The following is an 18,848-nucleotide window of genomic DNA, read 5'->3' on the forward strand; positions in this document are numbered from 1 at the left end:
CAACTAGCTAAACACTGCTTTTCTTCTATAATTATAAGTGAAATCTTGTCAACGGAAAAAAAAAATAGAAAACGAACGAAGGACAGTAATTTTGTTTTCTTCACGTTTTTTTCTTAGAAAAAAACAGAGAATAAAATCCAACCCTGATTTTGAGCCTGTTTCTTTATTAGTTCATGCCTACAGCTCAACCTGAAAGTGGTAATTTGAATATGTAGAATTTAACTTGATAAGAAAACTGACAATAAAAAAGAGTTGAAATAGAACAAGAATTAAGCGTTTCATAATACATGCCAAAACTATGACTCAAGATATCCTTGGTACCTTTTCTTCCCCAATTAACCATCTTGTTAACCAACTTGGGTCATCAGCAAAGAATTTACAAGATGAGGGAATTATCCCAAGGTCGGCACCAACTTGGTCATACTCCTTTAGAGTGGCTTCCATTTCAGCTGCAATTGCAGCATCATTAACAATCTCAGAGGAACTCATTAGAGCATCCGCGTAGTGTTGCTCCCTCTCGGGATCATTTTGGAAAAGTTCCAAGGCAGGTCCCTGCATATGCCATGTGGGTGTAAAACTAAAACTGGATTTGACGGCATAAGATGCTGTAACAATGTAACATAATCGTTTGTTTATTTCTTTCTTACATTTCTTGCATATTAAGGGTGGTTTTCTTTTCAAATATCCAAAAGTGACTATTTATTACAAACTCAAAAAAACTCTTCAGAAAACATTCTTGGGTTATGTAGTAACTTGACGTAAAAGGTTGGGTCAGTCAGACAAATGCTAAGGGTAGATTTTAACATGAAGTGTATATAAAGAAGAAGAAACACCACGACTTGCACCAAAATAAATTAATAAAGGAAAGATAAGAAACCAACTAAACAAGCGGGTGCTTAAAGCTAAAGAAGATGTCTGAACATTTGTTTACTGTGCTTTATTTGAAGGAAGCATTGATTAGCAAATAGCGATGATACACACAACAATGTTGAGATTCAAAGTGGCGTAGGGATGCTCATTATTCATGTGAAAGACATACCTGACATAACTCAGCATAATGTTTATATATCTCACTGCTTTCATCTTGATCACCAAGGAGAGTACCTCCATACCAACCGTTGGCCTCGTCTACTGAGGTCATTGTAAAGTACCTAGAAAAAAAATATAAAAGGAAAATCATATGTAAGCTTAACAAAATAAAGGCATCAAAAGAGAAGGGAAAAAACTTGACACAAGACTGTCTACAATGGTAATATGACAGAGACATGATTCTTAACCAACCAAAGAATGGAAGCCATAGACTAACAGAACTGTTATTTGGCATTTCTGAATATAGTAGATCCTAGAGATGAACTTATAAACTTTTAAAGGAAACTTCTTCACAATTTAAATCAACCTTAACATTGTTATTGCCAGTATTAATTGCGGAAAATTAATGAAGTTTGAACTTCGATGTAGCCATTTAAATTTGAGTATTAACAGCTATAGCTTTACTTAACAGATCAGGTCCAAATGCACAAGTTTGGTCTGATAATGTTAAGAAAGCCTGGATGGCATAGCTCAGCTCTATCTAAAGCTCACAAATCATAATGCAATTTAATAAAAATACAAACTGGTTAGTGATGGCCAATAAGAAAATGACCAAATGGAACACTGAATATCCAAGAACAAAATGGTGGGTGCATCAAAGTCTTGCAAGGATAATGCAAGTTTCAGATACAAACCTTTGGAAAACATCCTCTTCATTCATGTCATTACCAGAGGAAAGCCAATTCAAGTTGCAAAAGCCATTAGCATGAGATCCTTCAATTTCAGTTTCACGAGAAGCAACTTTTGCAGTAGAGGAACCTTCTTCATACTTTCTTTGGCCAAAAAGCCAATTTGGGCTTTTAAGCTGTATCTCACTGGACAGGATCAAAAGACAATCAGTGAATCAACAAAAATTACCTCAAGTTACCAAAAGAGTACATAATACTTTTTGCATCTCACAGCTAACACTTTGCCCACTATTTCGCACACAAAGAAAGCACACATGGTTGGAACTTGGAAGGTTGGAATGAAGGAGGCACCTGACATTGTGACTTTGTGCAAGGAACTTACAATAGATATAGAAATGAAGAGTCTAAACCAACAAATATTTATAAGACAGAATCTCTCCACCAATCATTATAATGATTTTAACAAAATAGCCATTGGCTTCTTTGTATTAGATGTTGTTCAATGTCAACCAGAGTTGAGTAAAAGGAAGAAAAATTTCGTATAAATGCTATAAAAAGTTGATAGAACCCGTGATTCCATAGATATGAACAGAGTATATAATTGAATGGAAATAGAGCAGAGATGGACTACAAAAGAGAAAAGACCAGAGCCCAGGGCTCCTACCAGAGGGAAAACCCTCCTTCCAGAGAGAAAACACTCTCCCCACAAACTAAGCCATTATCAAGTCTACCTCACACTCACTCCCCCCTAACTCTAAATACCTGAGGGTCTGTTGACACTTCATCACTAATTCCCTTTCTCCCGAAACTGTCCCTATTTTCTGTCTTCTAGAACCTTCTTTACATATAACAAGCCTTTTTGACCCAAACAGCAGTTGACTATCATTGTTTACAAACCCAAGTGTGTCTACAGGCCCAAGTGTCCTATCAAAAGTGAAAAGTGTTAACGGGTGATTTAGTTAAAATCTGGAAAGGGGATAGATAGTTTGGTAAAGGGCTTTAATTGCAGGATCAAGGAAGAAGGGAGGCCTTAAAATTTAGATCTAAGCACTGAGAAAGGCAGTGTTATTAAAGTTCCAACCCATTGTGAAGGGGAAACCCTAGGAAGGAGAGTTCTCTCATTAGGTTCTTTGTAATTCAATAGAGAATACCAAAGCATTCTTTTTCCTTTTTCCTTATCTCTCTCTGAAAACTCAGAACCCGTTGCTGGGTTCATAACAGAAGTAAAATAATCAAACAGCAACATAGATTTAGGAAATTACGCTGCATCAGGTGCTACACCACTGTTTCCAGAACCACCACCTGGTTTCTGATCAAGCTCACTGCAAAGTCTTACATTCTTAATTGTACTACAGGTCTTCTCAATTAACTTGTCAAACGATGTCAACTTTATGCGCGAAAAGTCATCTCTACAAGCCGGTACAGGGGTGAAGACTATTCCAACTCTCCCAGAAGGCTTAAGATTTGGTTCAGAACTGCAAAATTCAGAAAGAAAACAAGACTGAGAAAGTATATTAACAATATATATATATATATATATATATATATATCAGCGATAGATTTAAATAGCAGTCATTAAGTAACAAGGAGGACTTACCACTTCTCAGGGATTAAATCATCCCCAATCCCCGATACATGGAGATAATAATCTGAATCAAGCTCCCAGAGAGCAGGTTTCCCTTCCTGTGGTTGGAAGTATCCTAAAAATCTGGCAATAGAATAACGCCATCAATTTTTAATTCTTGTTCAAGAAAAGATTTACCAGGGAACAGAATATCTAAACATATAAAGTTAGAAACATAAAATATCAAATCTTAATTAAAGATGAGCTATGAGTTCCTTCTACGGAAGGAAAAGAAAATTGTGAAGATAAAATAAGTGGAAAGAGGAGGTAGGAATAATACAGGTTTATTGCATCTTGTTTTTCACCATCCGTGTAAGCATTGCTATAGTATCGTTTTATGGATTTCAAGAACTCTCTTGATTGTGTTGTTGCTTTCCACTTTCCCTGCCTCTCTGGAAACACCTGTCATTCACGGAAAAAATATATCATAACAGCAGCAGAAGACGCAAATAAGAAATTAGATGTTTGTCCAACAGATAAGATGAATTTAGAGTAAAAAATAAGGCATACAGTGTTGTGAGCTGCAGAACCACCATACTGCTGGGCAAGAGCATCTCCCATACTTTGATACATATCCATTAGAGCTGCAGCAATACTACTATCAGGATCCACTTTCGGCACATCAGTCAAACCCATTGCATGGAGCTGTCGCCCTAAAGCTTGTAGACCGTAAGCATACTGGGCGACATTTGTACGGTCCAAGCAATCGATGCAGTTAGTACGAAGAACTCCACTCTGAAAATGTGGAGCTTCACTACTAAAATTATCTTTTTTGTTCTCATGGTTCATGTCAGTCTCTCGGTCTCGTTTAACCATAGAATTTAGAATTTCACTATTGCTTCCAATCCTTGCAAGATCCCCAGAACTAGCTCTCAGATCTCTCAGCGAAGTTTCCCTGTAAAAAAGACAATGAGTTGAAAATGTAAACAGAACTCACTCTTTCTTAAACATCATCTAGTTCTGTTAAAGTAAAACTTCAAAAATGTTCAGTAAAATAAGATTCCTCTGGAAATTGGAATTAAAAGCTTTTAGCTACTGGGCCTCATAGCTGAACTGATACTACTACTACCGGAACTAGCAGTTGTCAGCTACTATGCTTCATGGAACAATTGATGCCATTAGACTCGGTAGTAGTAGTGGCCTGTAGTACTACTACTCTGTTAGATAAGCATACATGTTTCAGTTATATCACATTTGATAGTAAGCTGAATAGTTAGCTTCACTTTTGTAACTGCAAGTTAGTTAAATCTAGACTCTAATTACACGCTGATTAGTGGGAAAAGACTTTGGTGGTTGTGTTTTTGCTATACAGTTATGATTCTACAAAAACTTATTTGGGGAAAAAAGGAAAAACTAAATTGTATGTCATGTAACAATTCCAATGATGGATATACCTTCCTGTGCTTGTTTGATTGCTCTTGTTGGCCCTCTTTATTATGCTGGGTTTGCCACTGTAGTAAAAACCTGTTAAATCAAGCGCTTCACTTGCTACGGCTCCTAAAACAGCCAGAACATTGGCAGACTTGCTTTGAAAGCAGCAGAAAACAATAGAGAATAGTCAGAATTAGAACTGTACTGCAGGAAAGAAAGAAGAGATTGTTAAAGCGGCAAAATAAGATAAAGCTTAATATGCTCACCTTTTTGCAAACTTGTGAAAGTCCCAGTGAATAAATCTAAGATGGTGCTCTACCGGTAGAATTTGGTTTAAATACCCAACAGCATTTGCAAATTCACGCCTTAGCATCATTTCTCGAGGTCGCTTCTCAACTGTCTGCATTATATATCATTTGTATAAGCTACAAGAAAGTGTAAATGTATTTTTCATCGAAGAATATATACACTGATATAAAAGGGAAACAAAACTAGAAAATGTTGGGAGGTTGGTGAGTCCTCCTTAAAGAAAGAGCAAACAAAACAACAAAGGAAAAAGAGAACAATCTGATAAACTTTGCGAGGTTCCCTTATCTCACGAATGGTGCATTCAGCAGATAGATGTAAATAATGCGTTTCTTCATGGTTTTCTACAAGAGGATGTCTATATGATTCAGCCACCTGGGTTTGAGAGTGGTAATCAGCACCATGTTTGCAAGCTTAACAAGGCTTTATATGGCTTGAAACAAACTCCACGAGCTTTGTTTGATAGACTTATAAGATCGTGAGCTTATTATCCTAGATTGGAACAAGTTGATAGGAGCTCTTTTTCTTCGCCCCCATGTCGGCACATGGGGGCGAAGAAAAGGAAAGAGATTAAGAGAGGGATGGGGTTTCTCTCACTTTTGGCATAGCTGGCCCCAGCACGAGGCCAACACGAAAGGCTATTAGCTCAGTGGTAGAGCACCCCCTGATAATTGCGCCGTTCCTTGTTGCAGTTTGGTTTTTATGCCGGTAGATGTGACTCATCCCTCTTTGTTTACTCCAAGGGTTTACATGCTCATTTATGTGGTTGATATTACTATCACTGGCTGCTCCTCCCACTTTGTCCAGCATGTTATCACTCAACTCAATTCTGTGTTTGCACTTAAGTAACTTGGCAGATTGGATTATTTCTTGGGAGTTGAGGTGAAACATCTTTCTAGTAGCTCTCTTTTGTTGACACAGTCTAAGTAAATCAGAGATTTGTTAACTAAGACTGACATGCTTGATTGCAAGCCTCTTTCAACACCAATGGTGAGCACTTCTGGGCTGTCCAGATCTGATGGAATTCCACTGCCAGACCCTACACTTTACAGAGCCGCGGTTGGTGCCTTACAATACCTATCTCTTACTAGGCCAGAATTGGGGTTTTTAGTCAATAAAGTGTGCCAACTTATGTCAGCACATTTGGACACTCATTGGGAAGCTGTCAAGAGGATTTTAAGGTATCTCAAAGGAACAATTCAGTTTGGTCATCATCTTAAGCCTGCATCCCCATCTTCTCCTCTTTCCTTGCATTGATATAGTGATGCTGGTTGGGCTACAGATTCGGATGATCGAAGGTCTACTTATGGGGCTTATATATTCCTTGGTCCTAATCTCATTACTTGGTGGTCTAAAAAGCAAACTATGGTTGAAAGGAGTAGCTGTGAGGCAGAATACATAAGTCTAGTTCAGCTCACAGCTGGCATCTTATGGATCCAGACATTACTACAAGAATTACGGGTTGACACTGATAGTCCTCTCTTGTTTTGTGACAACTCTAGTGCAATCTCTCATGCTCATAATCATCTTCTCCATGCCAGAACAAAGCACCTAGAGTTGGATCTCTTCTTTGTACGCGAAAAAGTATTGAGCAGACACCTTAGTATTCAGCAATTGCCCTCTGATTTACAGTTGGCTGATGCTTTAACGAACCCTCTTCCAACTGTTCGGTTTAATACTCTAAGGTTCAAGCTCAATGTGGGTGACTCAAGTCAACTTACTCACCCACCTTAAGCTTGAGGGGGAAAGTTAGAGTAGAATGGGCAGTTCGTCATAGAAACAGAGAGAGAGACAGAAAAACCGATTCTGTTATTGAAAATTATTAGGCAATGACAACTGTGTGCATTGCACAGTATATATAGTACATGGTGTTGTTCTAACACTTAACTAACAACTTGATACTACAAGTGTATACTATACTCTATTAATTTGAAATTTATCCTTCTTTGTAAGCCTTGATGTTCTGTTCTGGTTAGTGCTAGTCAGCGTATATTAGTTATGACAGCCTGGCACTTTCTGTTATGTCAGCTCATGCTCGCACATGGCTATTTGTTAGTAGAAGTGAGCAGTTACAGATTTAGAAGTCTAGCTATATATCAGCTTTCTTATTCACAAAATTCCCCTTTTAAACCTGTTGTGTTGCCTGTTTGGGTTTACCTTACCCTAACAGTAATAGAGCAGTGTAATCAGCTACTAACTGATAGTGTTTCAGTTACAGTTAATTTCTCATTCAGTTAGAAGTTTTCTGTTTCAGTCATAATTACTTTTAGAGTTAACTTACACTGGAAGTTTTCTCTCGTCAGCTCTCTATAAGAGAAGCTCTTGCTGTATCATAACTCTCAATTATTTTCTCACCCTCGCATAATTTTTACAGGACAAGTTAAGTTGTTTGGTAAGAAAAGAAAGAATCAAATAACATAAATTTATACTTGTTAACTTTTTCGACATTGTTTCTTTTCATTAGGAATTACCTTAATCAAATTAAGAACAATAATTGGATTTCCATATCTCATAGCAAGATCTTCAAAATGCAATTTAGTTGCCTGGTATGTTGGATCATACCTCTGCACTGGAAGTCAAAACAGAGGGTGAAATTATATCCATAAAATTTAATAATGAACAGGATTAATATCCATCTCAATTCTCAACTATCTTCTTACAAATTATGTCAGGCTTAGGGCTAAATCTCGATGCTTCCTGTGACCAGAAAAGCGGTATTGATCCCCGCATTTGCACAACTGAACTCATTTTGCCCTTGCAAGAGCCAGCTTCTTCATCAAGAACAATCTGCTCTGTCTCAACATCGTTAGCAACCCTGCCACGATCATTCACTCCCCTTTTTAAGTAACTGCAGATAATAATCGATCCAACCATTACTATTATAGCCAAGTAGATAATGTAGAATCAAATTTCTTACAAAATACAGATAATTCATGACATTAAGTGCATTGCTGAATTTAATTAGTGATATATATTTCAATTCAACCGACATAAAACTACTAAATTAAAGAAACAAAGTTCAACCAACAGTGTATAATTCAATAACGCAAGCTTTTTCTCTAATCTAGAAGATAGTCCACAAAGACAAAAAAATTGTTTGCAACCGCTGCAAAACTAAATCTATTTGAGATAGTAGAACACTTGAGAACAATTAAAAATATGACAGCGAATAATACTTCTTGAGCAAGTTAGTTGATCTAGAAAACTGCAGGAACCTCCTCTACCATCATAATAACCTTTGGGAAAAACAATCCAATACCACATAAAAGATTCTTTGCACGGCACACCATTAAATATGATATTAACCATTACGCTGTATGACACCACAAAAAAACACACACAACTACAGGGTCAAACCTAGGTGCGGAAAGGAGAAGGATATAGTTTATAATTTTAATAGTTTTCCTGATCATTTCCAAAATACATTCACCTTGAAAGGGAACTTTTGGGATAAATATTTAGACAAATGAACATTTTTCCTTTTCAAACTAGGACAACAAAACATCAGGATAAATAATGAGCACTTTGCTTATTGCTTTAAAACAGAAAACGATGACAACAGAACATGGTAATGGAAAAGGAACATGAGATTTGAAAGAGAAGAGAAAACAGTTCTGTGTAATATTTTTCACCAGAGTGGAGAGAAAAGGAGAAAAATAAAAAAATACTCGAGTTCAAAGCCCATGACTAAATTGATATCAGATAAAGGCTTTTCGTTGCACCTGCTCCTTCAATCCTTCCCTGGACAAATCACAACAAATAATTTCCGATAGAGGTAAAGCTTAATGAATAAACTGTTTATGCTATCCTAAAAAAGTTGAGTTTGAAAGACACAAATGGAATTCATCATCTAGAACATGATATAAGTAGAAAAGCATTTTTACGAAATTGCACATTGAAGAGTGCCCATATGCAAAGAACTTGAGGACGGCAATGCTTAGACAACAAGGCTAAAGTCCATAAGAAGTACATCTTAGCACATACTGCTTTCAAGGCTGAAGTCCATAAAAAGTACGTATCCTAGTACTGCTTTCAGAGTGATGTGAGGTTTTGTTGATTAAACTCTCTCTGTCAACACAGTTTAAGATTTTGAAACTACCAGATCCTTATAGATTTGAATTGCAAGGAATTTCTGATAGGTCTCTTCTTCTCACAAACAAAATGTCAACAGACTGTGAAATAGAGCATTTAATGCTCTTAATTAGCAGTTATATTTTTGTTTGTATATAATTATGTTGTTTCCTGTTTGTACTTAGTTTATTTTAGGTAGTTTCTTATTTTCATTCATTCTCCCTAATTCTCTCTTTAGTCAAGGATTTCCTTCTTTGACTTTGATCAATCACATTATGTAATTCCCTCTATAAGAAGAGGAATCCCTGTACAGTTTTTTATATCAATAATATTACCAAATATTTCAACTTGGTATCAGAGCAAAGATCTCTGCGCATCTGATTTGCATCCATGGCTGACAGTTCCTCAGCCAGCGATGATCAGAATACGGAGGAGATTGTGGTTCCCAAAGTCTCGCAGCCTCCAAGGCAGGAGCAGCGAGTCCTGTTTGGCGAATCTCATTCTGTGCCTCCAAGGCAGGAGCAGCGAGTCCTGTTCGGTGAATCTCATTCTGTCCAAATCACCACTTTTCGACTCAATGGGTCGAACTATTTCCGGTGGTCCCAATCTGTCCAGTTGTATATTCGTGGCAGAGGAAAACTTGGGTATCTCACTGGTGAGAAACCCATGCCAGATATTGCTGATCCACAATATGCTGTTTGGGACGCTGAAAACTCCATGGTGATGACATGGCTGGTAAACTCCATGGAGGAGGACATTAGCAGCAATTACATGTGTTATTCCACAGCCAAAGAGCTATGGGATAGTGTCACGGAAATGTATTCAGATCTTGAGAACAAATCTCAGATCTATGAACTCACCTTGAAAGTCAGAGAAATTCGGCAGGGAGGTAATAACGTGACAAAATACTTCCACTCTTTGAAGCGAGTTTGGCAGGATCTAGATCTCTTCAACACTTACAAGTGGAACTCTGCAGAGGATGCCAAACACCATCGACAAACCGTGGAAGAAGGTAGAATATTTCAGTTTCTTGCTGGTCTGAATGAAGAGCTAGATGAAGTTCGTGGCAGAATCATTGGGAGAGCAACCTTACCTTCATTGGGTGAGGTCTTTGCTGAAGTTAGAAGAGAGGAAACTCGCAGAAGTGTGATGATGGGAAAGACCAAAACGGATGCACCTCCTTCTGAGACCAATGCTCTTGCTGTAGAAACTGCTGCCCTTAAGACTTCTACTAACCAGAAGAACTTCTCAAACCGCTGGTGTGATCACTGCAACAGACCCGGTCATACTCGGGAAAGTTGCTGGAAAATTATTGGGAGGCCAGCACATCTAAAGGGTGGCAAGTCAGGTCCTAAAAATCAAAAATCTTTCCCTACAGCTCATGAGGCAGAAAAGACTTCCTTGAAAAAGGAACAAGTTGAGGAACTCATAAGGTTGTTAAATTCTAATTTTTTATCTGGTACTCCTAGTGGTTCTGTGGCACAAACAGGTAATTTTTCTACCCCTAGCTCCCTTAATTGCACCTCAAATATTCATGCACCATGGATCATTGATTCAGGTGCTTCAGATCATATGACTAGCCTTTCTCCTTTATTTAAAACCTATTCTCCTTGTTCTGGAAATGGAAAAATTAGAATTGCAGATGGTTCTTTTTCCGCAATTGCAGGGAAGGGGAAGATTACCTTATCCAATAACATTGACTTAGGAAAAGTTTTACATGTGCCCAAACTATCTTGCAACCTTCTTTCTATTAGCAAAATCTGCAAAGATTCCAATTGCAGTGTGACATTCTTTGACACTCATTGTGTTTTTCAGGACCGGATTTCGGGGAAGATGATTGGCAGTGCTAAGATGAAGGATGGACTTTACTACTTTGAGGATACTTTCAGAAATAAAGCAGCTCAGGGTCTTTGTGGTATGAGTTGCACCTCTGTTAGGGACCAAATAATGCTCTGGCATAACAGACTAGGGCACCCGAATTTTCAATATCTTAGGCATTTGTTTCCAGATTTATTCAAAAATGTTAATTGTTCTTCTCTTGAATGTGAAAGTTGTGTTCTTGCAAAAAATCAAAGAGCTCCTTATTATTCTCAACCTTATCATGCATCTAGACCTTTTTACTTAATCCATAGTGATGTTTGGGGGCCTTCAAAAATTACAACTCAATTTGGAAAAAGGTGGTTTGTAACCTTCATAGATGATCACACCCGGTTGTGTTGGGTCTACCTTATGCATGAAAAATCTGAAGTTCCTAATATATTTAAAAGTTTTTCACAAATGGTAGAAACTCAATTTGATACAAAGATCTCCATTTTGAGGAGTGATAATGGAACTGAGTACTTCAATCAAAATCTCAATGAGTTTCTGAAAAATAAAGGCATTCAGCATCAATCGACATGTCCAAATACTCCTCAACAAAATGGCACCGCTGAAAGAAAAAATAAACATCTCCTTGAAGTAGCTCGTGCCATTATGTTTGAGAGTAATGTTCCAAAGTATTTGTGGGGAGATGCTGTCCTAACAGCAGCCTATCTTATAAATAGAATGCCCACTCGTGTGTTGAATTATCGCACACCTTTGGAAAATTTCAAAACCATTTTTCCAGCATGTCGATTACATACTGATATGCCTTTAAAGGTGTTTGGTTGTACAGTTTTTATGCATAAACCTTCCACATCTCGGTCCAAACTAGACCCAAGGGCAGAAAAATGCATTTTTGTTGGTTATTCTCCAAACCAAAAAGGATATAGAGTCTTTAATCCTATCACAAAGAAGCTTTGTGTTAGCATGGATGTTACCTTTCTTGAACATCAACCTTTTTTTCAAAAAAATTCCCTTCAGGGGGAGAATAATAATGTGAGTGAAGACAATTTTTTGCATGAACCCCTGCCCATTCCTATTGTAGACACCGAGAATACAAATTTTATTGATGAATGCAACAAGGAAGAACATGTGGAAACAAGTTCTGAAATTTCTAAAGAAAATCTTATGCCAGACTTAGGTGGAGCCCAAACAGAGAAAGAAATACCACAGTCAAAAAAGGAGTTCCATGTTTATACTCGGAAGTATCCTAAAAGGACCAAAGACCAATCCATCATCTCTGCACCAAGCCAACCAGAAATCCCGGAAGAAGGCCAAGTAAGAATACCACAAGAAATTCGAGGTAACACTGACATTTTCACTTCTACTATTGAATTACCCATAGCTATTAGAAAAGGAACCAGAACCTGCACCCAAAAATCAGAAAAATCTAGCACAAACCATCCCATTTCCCAATATGTTTCCTACCAAAATCTTTCACCGAATCACAAAGCTTTTACCTCTAAAATAACAGATCTGTTTGTGCCTAGAAACATTGAGGAAGCACTAGATGATCCCAATTGGAATTTAGCAGTCTTAGAAGAGTTGAGTGCACTGAAAAAGAATGAAACTTGGGAAATAACAGACCTGCCACGTGACAAAAAACAGGTGGGTTGTAAGTGGGTATTTACCATTAAGTGCAAGGCCGATGGAAGTGTAGAGAGGTACAAGGCGAGATTGGTGGCAAAAGGGTTCACTCAAACTTATGGAGTAGACTATCAAGAGACGTTTGCTCCAGTTGCTAAACTTAACTCTGTTCGGATTCTTATATCCCTTGCTGCAAGTTACAACTGGCCTTTACATCAATTGGATGTAAAGAATGCTTTCCTGAATGGGGAGTTAGAGGAAGAAGTGTTTATGAGTCTTCCCCCCGGATTTGAAGAAGAACTTGGAAGAAATAAGGTGTGTAGACTAAAGAAGTCATTATATGGGCTGAAGCAATCTCCAAGAGCATGGTTTGAGAGGTTTGGAACAGTGGTAAAAGGGCTTGGATATATCCAAAGCCAAGCTGATCACACATTGTTCTATAAACATTCAGCAGATAATAAGGTTGCTATCTTGATTGTATATGTTGATGATATTATTCTGACAGGTGATGATAGCTTGGAACTCAAAAATCTGAGGGAGAAACTTGCTAAAGTTTTTGAAATCAAGGAACTTGGCCCATTGAAATACTTCCTTGGAATTGAGTTTGCAAGATCAAAGGAAGGTATCTTTATGAACCAGCGAAAGTATATTCTGGATCTTTTAAAAGAAACAGGATTACTTGGATGCAAAGCTGTAGAAACACCCATGGAGCCCAACTTAAAGCTGCAACCAGCTGAAACAGAAAATATGGTGGACAAAGGAAGGTATCAGCGACTAGTGGGAAGGCTAATATACTTATCTCACACCCGTCCAGACATTGCCTTTGCTGTAAGCATGGTAAGCCAGTTTATGCATGCACCAGGTCATGAACACTTGGAGGCAGTTTTTAGAATCTTAAGATACTTGAAGGGATCACCTGGGAAGGGGCTTCTTTATAAAAACCGTGGGCACCTTCAGGTAGAAGCCTACACTGATGCAGACTGGGCAGGGAGTGTGACAGACCGAAGATCAACATCAGGCTATTGCACCTTTGTTGGAGGAAACTTGGTTAGTTGGAGAAGTAAAAAACAAACCGTTGTAGCAAGGAGTAGTGCAGAAGCTGAATTTAGAGCAGTTGCTCATGGAATTTGTGAGGCATTATGGGTGGAAAAGCTTCTACAGGAATTAAAGGTTTTCAATTCTCCTCCAATAAAGCTTTATTGTGACAACAAGTCTGCAATATCTATTGCACACAACCCGGTCCTACATGATAGGACCAAGCATGTCGAAGTTGATAAACACTTCATCAGAGAGAAGATAGAAAGTGGGCAGATTTGTATTACATATGTTCCCACTGCAGAGCAATCGGCAGACATCCTAACCAAAGGATTACCCAAGAAATCCTTTGACAACATAACTAGCAAGCTGTCTATGGAGGATATCTTTAGGCCAGCTTGAGGGGGAGTGTCAACAGACTGTGAAATAGAGCATTTAATGCTCTTAATTAGCAGTTATATTTTTGTTTGTATATAATTATGTTGTTTCCTGTTTGTACTTAGTTTATTTTAGGTAGTTTCTTATTTTCATTCATTCTCCCTAATTCTCTCTTTAGTCAAGGATTTCCTTCTTTGACTTTGATCAATCACATTATGTAATTCCCTCTATAAGAAGAGGAATCCCTGTACAGTTTTTTATATCAATAATATATTGGGGATCTTTTGGAAAGAGCTGAAATGGCTGATGCCAAGCCAATCTCTACACCTATGGTTAGTGGAGCAAAACTGAGCAAGTATGGTGCTAATTACTTTGCTAACCCGACTCTTTACAGGTCCATAGTTGGAGCATTGCAATATGCAACTCTCACTAGACCAGAAATTAGCTATTCAGTTAATAAGGTCTGTCAATTCCTCAGCCAACCTCTTGAAGAGCATTGGAAGGCTGTAAAAAGGATCCTTAGGTATCTCAAAGGGACTATGCACCATGGTCTGCATATTAGGCCTTGTTCTCTTTCTTCACCAGCCTCTTTGGTGGCCTTTTGTGATGCAGATTGGGGTTCAGACCCTGATGATCGAAGGTCCACATCTGGTTATTGCATTTTCTTTGGTCCTAATCTAGTCTCATGGGCCTCTAAAAAGCAAACTCTTGTTGCCAGATCCAGTACAGAAGCTGAGTACAGAAGCCTTGCTAATACTTCTGCAGAATTGCTATGGATCCAATCTTTGCTGCATGAGCTTCAAGTTCCATTCACTACACCACAAATTCTGTGTGATAACATGGGTGCAGTTGCCTTAACTCATAACCCCGTGCTCCATACTCGAACCAAACACATGGAGTTGGATATCTTTTTTGTCCGTGAGAAGGTCATCAATCAATCCTTAAAGTTCATCATGTGCCCTCCATTGATCAAGTTGCAGATATCTTCACCAAAGCTTTGTCACCTACTTGTTTTTTGAAGACCTTAGGAACAAACTCGAGTTTGAGGGGGTGTATTAGAGTATATTAGTTAATACACATTAGTTGTATGCTGACATAGCAGCTAGGGCTGTTAGTCAGTTAGAGATTCAGTTATGGAATAACTGAATCGCACTCTCTCTCTTCTCTGTTAGGAATAGCTTGCAGAACAAGCTTTGTACTCCTCTATAAATACCTTAGAGAGTGTCTTGTATCATTTACCAAAAATCAAATACAATTCAGTTACATTTCAGTTTTCTCTCTAGTTGTTAACAGGCAGCATCTTAAATGTATGGGTTATATTTCAGTCAAAGAATGTTGCACATGGCCCGCATACCATGTGATGATTTCCAGTGGCAGGGGATGGCTGAAACTATGATTTCCAACCAATCCCGATTTGGCCTCATTTCAGTTGACCCCTTAATGATTTATGAGGATTTTCCTGACAGCCATCAGTTCTTAATCCCCATGAAAATTTTATTCAGGGCTTTCAACTGGCAAGGAGGATGAATATGTAATTTTCAGGGAATCCTGTTATAAGTTAAAGTCGTGAGTTTAAATTAGTGTTAGAATCTACCCCTATAATAGAGTAATAACCAATAGTTAGTTGTTACTAACAGAGTACATTCTGTTTTAGTAAGTTGTATTATTTCCTGTACAAGCTTCCTCTAGTAGTTAGTATATATGTGAAGCTGTTACTAAAGTATTAGTTGAATTAATGAGAATTATCAGATTTCCATTTTACTCTCTCTCACTGTTTTCTTAATACCTTGTATCTTTCGTTCTCATCCTTCCTAAATCCTAAGAGGCCTGAAGCAAACTTTCTAGCTCATCCACACTGCAAATACACACACACACACACACACATTAGTCAGACTGGTGGAGGGTAAAAAAGAGACATCAATGTGGCAATGCTGATGGTGCTGGCGGTGCATGATTTAGGCTGTGCTCATGGTGCTAAAACGGTGATAACAAGATGAGGCTGACGGTACAGGTGGTGAAAGAAATGTCACACAAGCATCAGAAAGAGGCAATGTGGCTGGAAAATGGATTCAGCCTGATAAAACTGGTCGAGATTGACACCGAGAGAATAACAGATATGGAATGCCTAACCCAGAATCAAAGAGATTCTAAGCTAGAGAGAGTGTAGTATTATTGAAATGGGGAAGAACACAAGAACTAGGGTTTACAATTGATTCCCAATGAATCAAACTCTGGTTCCACAAACAGTCCAAACTCTAATTTCCCAAAAGATAACTTCCTCTAGAAGCTATAGCTATTTATAGCCTAACTGCCCTAACTGAACTAACAGCTCTAACTGCCAGCTAACAAACTCTAACCGCCAGCTGTATATTATCTGGCTTATTACACATAAGTCCCTGAATTATGTCATTATACAGCTCTGGTCCTCTTCCTAACATACACATGTTTAAGAGCTGGTTTAACCCTAGACCTATCACAGCCACAAAAAGACACCAGAAACCTAGTCTAGGGCTCCGGATACCACGAAAAGAGAGAAAGAAAAAAAGGCCGGGAATTTTGTTTATACATCTAAAAATGATAAATGATAAAAGAATTAACAGTTTAACACACAAACACCCCTTACAAATAGGCCAAAAGGCCCAGCTACCTTACTGGTCTACATTAATATAGAGCTTAATAGCACTGTATGATCCATTTCGCTGACTCTAGTTAGTGGGATAACGCTTGATTATTGTTGATGATGAACTTAATAACCCATACATACAAGGGAAGTTCTAACTGATCAAGTCAAATCTGGTCTTTGGATATGGACAATCGATAAATACAATATAGGATTATGGAGCCAACTATAAGCCTTCAAAACCCAACCTCTCCATATGTAGAAAAAAAACCTTCCATCTAAGAAGAAGTTAAGTAAATTGACAAAGTACATGGAGTGTTCATGAAGTCTAACATAGAGGTGAAACTTGGAGAACATCCAACACAAGTCTCATTCATATTTAAGTACCGTATAGGTATATCCAATTGATGAGGAAATGGAGAGAGATGTCAATCAAAGGGCTCAAGCAGGGTGGATGGAGAAATGTTTTGGGTTTGAATGTTGAATAAGATTGAATGTTGGACAGTTAGCAGCCAACAAGAAAGTTGAAGTAGGTCTTATTTTAGAAAAGATGATAGTGAGTCATTGTTGTGTTTGGACATGTGTTGAATAGACTCAAACATCAATAATTGACACCTGAATAAAAAGTGAAACATTAATGACACATGAAAACAAGAACATACCGTGTCCCTGCAAAATGTCTAGATCGTCTAGAAATCAAGGAAACACTGAAGTCCCTACCAAAAATTGATAGGCGAATCTGCAATTTTGAAAATCCTAAGAGTACATCTGAGAAATAAGAAAGTAGCATTAGCATCGATGAGAGACAGCAGAATATACCTGCCTAAAATGACCATGAACTAAAGCTATGGTCCAAATGGTGTTATTGCATCTTGATCTGATTGGTTGGGTTAAATAGGCATTCCAAACAAAAATATTATCATAGGGCATCCCTGGTTGTTGATTGGACAAGACGTTGTTTTGCAAACTTTGCATTATAGGGTAAGTGTAACTGAAGAAAAAATCCTTGGTCAAGTCAACACTGGACAAAAGCTTTTTGTACCTGCAGGCAGCGAGGGGAAGGAAGTAAGTTTATGATGATGTTGATGAAGAGAAGTTATAGCATTAAATGTAAAATAAGAATAATGGTAAAAAATGAGTACCTTACCTGAGCTCAGTTTTAGAGTGAGCTAAATCAGATTGAATGGAAACATGTGGAATGGTTATGAATTGGCTCTCCTTGATGCTATAGATTGCATGACCGCATACAGAACCAATTTGTTTGCGCTTAGTAACAAGAATCAAGTAGTAGGACTCGAGGAACTTGATGCAGCCTAGAGAATCAATTCAATTCAATTAATTAGAAGATGATGAATGAATAATTAGGGATTGAATGGAATTGTTGAATTAACTGACTCACCGGCTATCCCGAACACCTTGGCGACGAAAGAGAGACCGCCAGTGGCCTTGTTACCCTCAGCAATACGCTGAAGCAAGCTCTTGATTTCTTGGGGGGAATAGAGGACAGGGTCTTGGCTGAGATTGAGATCGGAGGGTTCTGAACGATCGATTTTGAGAACACGGAAGAACCTCTTGTTCCGATCACTTCCGATCAGGTAAAACCTAGCTCTGGTTTCGTACAGTTTGAACTTCTCCAGGGCGTAAGAGTCTGGATCGACGGAACTGGAATTGGAATTCATGTTCTCGCAATTCGACGACATCTCTAAATTCAAATTCCAATTCTCACTACTACTTCATTCCCAATCCTCCGTCTGTCTGTCTGTTCTGTTCTGTTCTTGCCTTGCCTCTACGCCCCTTTTACGGGAACCCGTCCGTTATCGTCCCGATTTTTACCCCGCCCACAAAACTAGAGTCAACACACCATATTGTAAGTTTTTTTTTTTTTAGGAGGAGGTGGTGGTACAAGTCCCTATGGAGAATCTTGAAATATTCTTTAATTTGATGGATAAGATTGGTTGGATGATAAAAGGGTAAAAATGGAAATTGAAAACCCTTAAGACAATCTCAACCTAACCTATCTCTTGCACTGTCGCTATAGCCCGCTCCATCTGAGTCTCTGTTTCAGGAACCTGCTCAATCTCCGCCGCCGACTGCGGTTGGAAAGTAGCGGATGTAGATGTAGAGGAATAGAACGACGTCGCTCAGGCAGAGAGGAGCATTTGGTGGAAGGAGGAGGAGGAGGAAAGAGGGGTTTTGGGGGGTTTTTCAGGTAGAGGAGAAGCATTTCGAGTCTCATATCCGAATCTAGTCTCCACCATAACTTGCTTGATCAAAAGGT

The 18,848-nt window shown here is 38.4% G+C and overlaps 1 protein-coding gene across 3 annotated transcripts; it reads right to left on the reverse strand.

Annotated features, from left to right (window-relative positions):
* Positions 1-81: 81 nt before the first annotated feature.
* On the reverse strand, positions 82-18,416 carry LOC130748006 (phosphatidylinositol-3-phosphatase SAC1). 3 transcript variants are annotated; one of them, XM_057601084.1, is made up of 15 exons: positions 17,970-18,416; positions 17,718-17,883; positions 17,390-17,612; positions 17,233-17,309; positions 7,680-7,867; positions 7,491-7,588; positions 4,980-5,113; positions 4,737-4,868; positions 3,853-4,237; positions 3,623-3,744; positions 3,316-3,426; positions 2,981-3,193; positions 1,725-1,904; positions 1,040-1,151; positions 82-552 (listed from the first exon to the last, which is right to left on the reverse strand). In XM_057601084.1, exons 1-15 carry the CDS (start codon positions 18,268-18,270, stop codon positions 304-306), a joined length of 2,691 nt encoding a protein of 896 aa, XP_057457067.1. In that variant the 5' UTR covers positions 18,271-18,416; the 3' UTR covers positions 82-303. The 3 variants fall into 3 exon arrangements, with proteins under 3 accessions (XP_057457067.1, XP_057457069.1, XP_057457068.1); XM_057601086.1 differs by lacking the exon at positions 17,970-18,416 and having other exon boundaries at positions 17,713-17,848; XM_057601085.1 differs by lacking the exons at positions 17,233-17,309; positions 17,390-17,612.
* Positions 18,417-18,848: the final 432 nt, after the last annotated feature.

This window comes from Lotus japonicus, chromosome 3 (genome assembly GCF_012489685.1).
Source record: "Lotus japonicus ecotype B-129 chromosome 3, LjGifu_v1.2".
NCBI lineage: Eukaryota > Viridiplantae > Streptophyta > Magnoliopsida > Fabales > Fabaceae > Lotus > Lotus japonicus.

Coding starts and splice junctions, on each gene's coding strand:
- LOC130748006 (XM_057601084.1), bottom strand. CDS start 18,270: ATGTCGTCGAATTGCGAGAACATGAATTCCAATTCCAGTTCCGTCGAT. Junction 17,884..17,969: donor CAAGGTGTTCGGGATAGCCG/GTGAGTCAGTTA, acceptor TTGATTCTCTAG/GCTGCATCAAGTTCCTCGAG. Junction 3,745..3,852: donor GTTCTGCAGCTCACAACACT/GTATGCCTTATT, acceptor CGTGAATGACAG/GTGTTTCCAGAGAGGCAGGG.